General features: G+C 50.3%; 1 protein-coding gene across 1 annotated transcript in view; it reads left to right on the forward strand.

Moving 5' to 3' along the window:
• The window catches only part of STS (steroid sulfatase), a 133,287-nt gene that overhangs the window by 51,706 nt on the left and 78,802 nt on the right, over window positions 1-2,779 (forward strand). Inside the window, exon 2 of the mRNA XM_025044186.1 lies at window positions 1,289-1,429. Coding sequence (XP_024899954.1) covers window positions 1,289-1,429 — 141 coding nt within the window. The remainder of the gene's footprint in view (window positions 1-1,288; window positions 1,430-2,779) is intronic.

A 2,779-nucleotide genomic window follows, 5' to 3' on the forward strand; every position in this document is an offset into this window, starting at 1 on the left:
CTTTCGTGCGGCTGCGCTCGGTCATGGATTGGCACGTCCTCACGTCTGCTTCGGGACCCCTGCCGTGCGCACCCTAAGCGTTCTGCAGGCGTCGCCGATGGGCGTTTCTGGTGGTGTCAAATCCCCTAGCGCACCTCACTGTTCGTATTGAGAGACGGATGGTGATTTTCGAGTCATTCTATCAGCCATAAAGCCGTCCAGCTTTTTAGGAAGTGGCTCTGTCCCTTCTCAACCACCTCCTTGGTGGAGTTAGCATGGGGGATTTCCAGAAAAGTTGGCAGGCGTTATGCACTCATTGGCTCAAGCACCGAAGGTTGACCGTTTGGTGTCAGAGAGTGTGTTCACGGGGGACGTCCCGTGGGGCCCACTGAATTCCTGAGGCCACAGGCGCAGCGAGGGGCTGCTCTCGACTCCCAGGTCCCACGTCCTCCCAGGCTGGGCATGAGACGCAAGGGGGTGCATCCCAACTCCGGCCCCTTGGTCATCTAAGCCTGCCCTTCGCAGCCAAGGAGACGGGGCCTGAGGACATGCTCGCCCCCGGGTGCTCGGATGCCCGCAGCTTGCCTTCTTCTTCTAAAGTTCCCTGGGCTGTTACTGTGGGCATCAGAGAGGGGGTTTCAGGTGTCTGCTCCCCAAATTCCGGCAGGCCATTATACTCGATCGGAGTGGAGTGCTGTGGGTGGGCGGAGTGAGTGTGTGTCACGATGACAGTCCCATCCCGGGAGCCTTTGCTCTGACCGCTTAGCTGCTACCCAGAGCTGCCCCAGGCTGTGCATCTTCTGCTCCTTGAGTTTCTAAAGATTTGACAGCGTTTCTGTTTTCCCTGAGAAAGCTCGCACGTGAATACTCACAGCTAACTTTAAAAAGAATATGACGCTCAAGATGCGGTCATCATGGAATGCCTGTCCTCCCAGGGCTCGGACAGAGAACGTTTAGCCGATGACAGAGTCCGCCTTCTGTAAAGCGACAGCAGGAGACGGTTGCGTTTCCGATTTGCTAAACGGGACCCGCGTTGAGGTCGAGGGTAGAATTGAGAGGTGACAGTTGCCCACGGAGAAGGAAAGGTTTGTTTTGGGAGCAAACATTCAGGAAAGACGACGACATTCTTCACCTTGTGACATCACAGACGGCGTGTCTTTGGAGCACGTGTGGTCTGGGGAGGATGGGTTTCAAGAATGCTTCAGCAGAAACGGGCGTGAGGACGGAGGAAGGTTCTAGGGAGGGATGTGAACGGTCCAGCACGTGCCAGCGTTGTTCACGTCTCTGTCTCTCTCCTTGCCCTTTGCAGGAAGATGAAGATCCTTTTGCCTCTGCTGTTCTTCCTGGGGGAGGCCCGCAGCCGTGCAGCGTCAAGGCCCAACTTCGTCCTGCTGATGGCCGACGACCTTGGCATCGGAGATCCTGGCTGCTATGGAAACAAGACCCTCAGGTGAGCTGATGCGGCCACTGCGCAAACACAGGGCGCCGGTCACAGGCCGTTGTTGCCGTTTAAAACTCTCTAAGCTGCCCACGTCCATGGGAACCAGACTGAGGGACAGAGGAGGGCGTCTGTATCCCAAGCCCCCTGCGTAAAACTGACTCGACTGAAGAAATGGCGGAAGGGCCCTTCGGTTTAAAAACTGAACTCGGTCCTGGCCCAGGGGACTATCGACATGAGCATCGCACTTGCTCTGTAATCATAGAAGAATGATGACAGGAAATGGTGCGGTGGAGAGCTTTGCCTCACAAAGCATCAGTACCAACCGAAGTCAACCAGAGGATGGGGAGAGAGATCCTTTGCTTTCACTAGAATGTTCTCATAAGGTCTGCGGTACTGAATGTATACGGGGCTTGGGGACAGACGCGTCGCTAAGTGCCACGGAAACCTGATTTATTGCCATGCCGGGCCCTCTGCATCCCCTGTTCTTCTCGGGGTGACGATGCTTCTCGGAAAGTGTGTGTAATCATCGCACGTCAGATCGAACAGAAGTGAAATTATTCTTTTGAGGAAAAAAACTGCCTGCAAGACGGCTGGGTGCATTTCTGTCCCAGCCTGAACCTTTCCATCCGGTGTTGCTCGTTGTTTTAAAAATGTGTGACATCGGTTAGATTTCTACACACGTGTACAGAAATGAAGTCTGCACCTTAACATTCTCTTAAAATTTTAATTGGCTGCGAATGTTTCTTTACCCACCTTTTGCCCCATTTTATAAGAAGTTTAGATCTCACTTTTTGCTCTCTGTGACACAGACCTTGTTAGTAACTTAATTTTTTAATTGGGATCATAATTTTCATGTTTGGTCTATGCATTATTTGTAATACCCTGTTAGATAGAACGCTAACAATGCTCAATGTAATATTTATATAATGTTAGAATAGTCATAGAGTTTATTTACGGAGACCGTGAGGTAACTATTCCTACGAAGCTGTCTTAATTAAAAAAATAATTCCAATCGAGCCTTTAAGGTTTAGTTTCTACAGATTATCAAAAGGAAAAAGAAAAGTCTATAAAACTCCCAAAGAAGAATTCAAGTCAAGACTTACCCTAAATATCCCTTGCGCTTTATAGTCAATCGTAGTTCTTTCTGATTTATGTTTTCGCTTTACATTTTCTAATATCGCACCCACCTGTGCCAGATTTCTTTCTCTACGGGCTGGCATAGGTATCAGGAGGTTCAAGTCGAATTTACAGTTTGTGGCTTCTAAGCATCTGGTAATTCTACGCAAAGAAACCAAAGTGGGACTGTGGACGATGCGTTGCGTAAACTGAGCTCGTAGATGGGAGACCAGTTTGCATTAC

This window comes from Pteropus alecto, unplaced genomic scaffold (genome assembly GCF_000325575.1).
Source record: "Pteropus alecto unplaced genomic scaffold, ASM32557v1 scaffold142, whole genome shotgun sequence".
Lineage (NCBI taxonomy): Eukaryota > Metazoa > Chordata > Mammalia > Chiroptera > Pteropodidae > Pteropus > Pteropus alecto.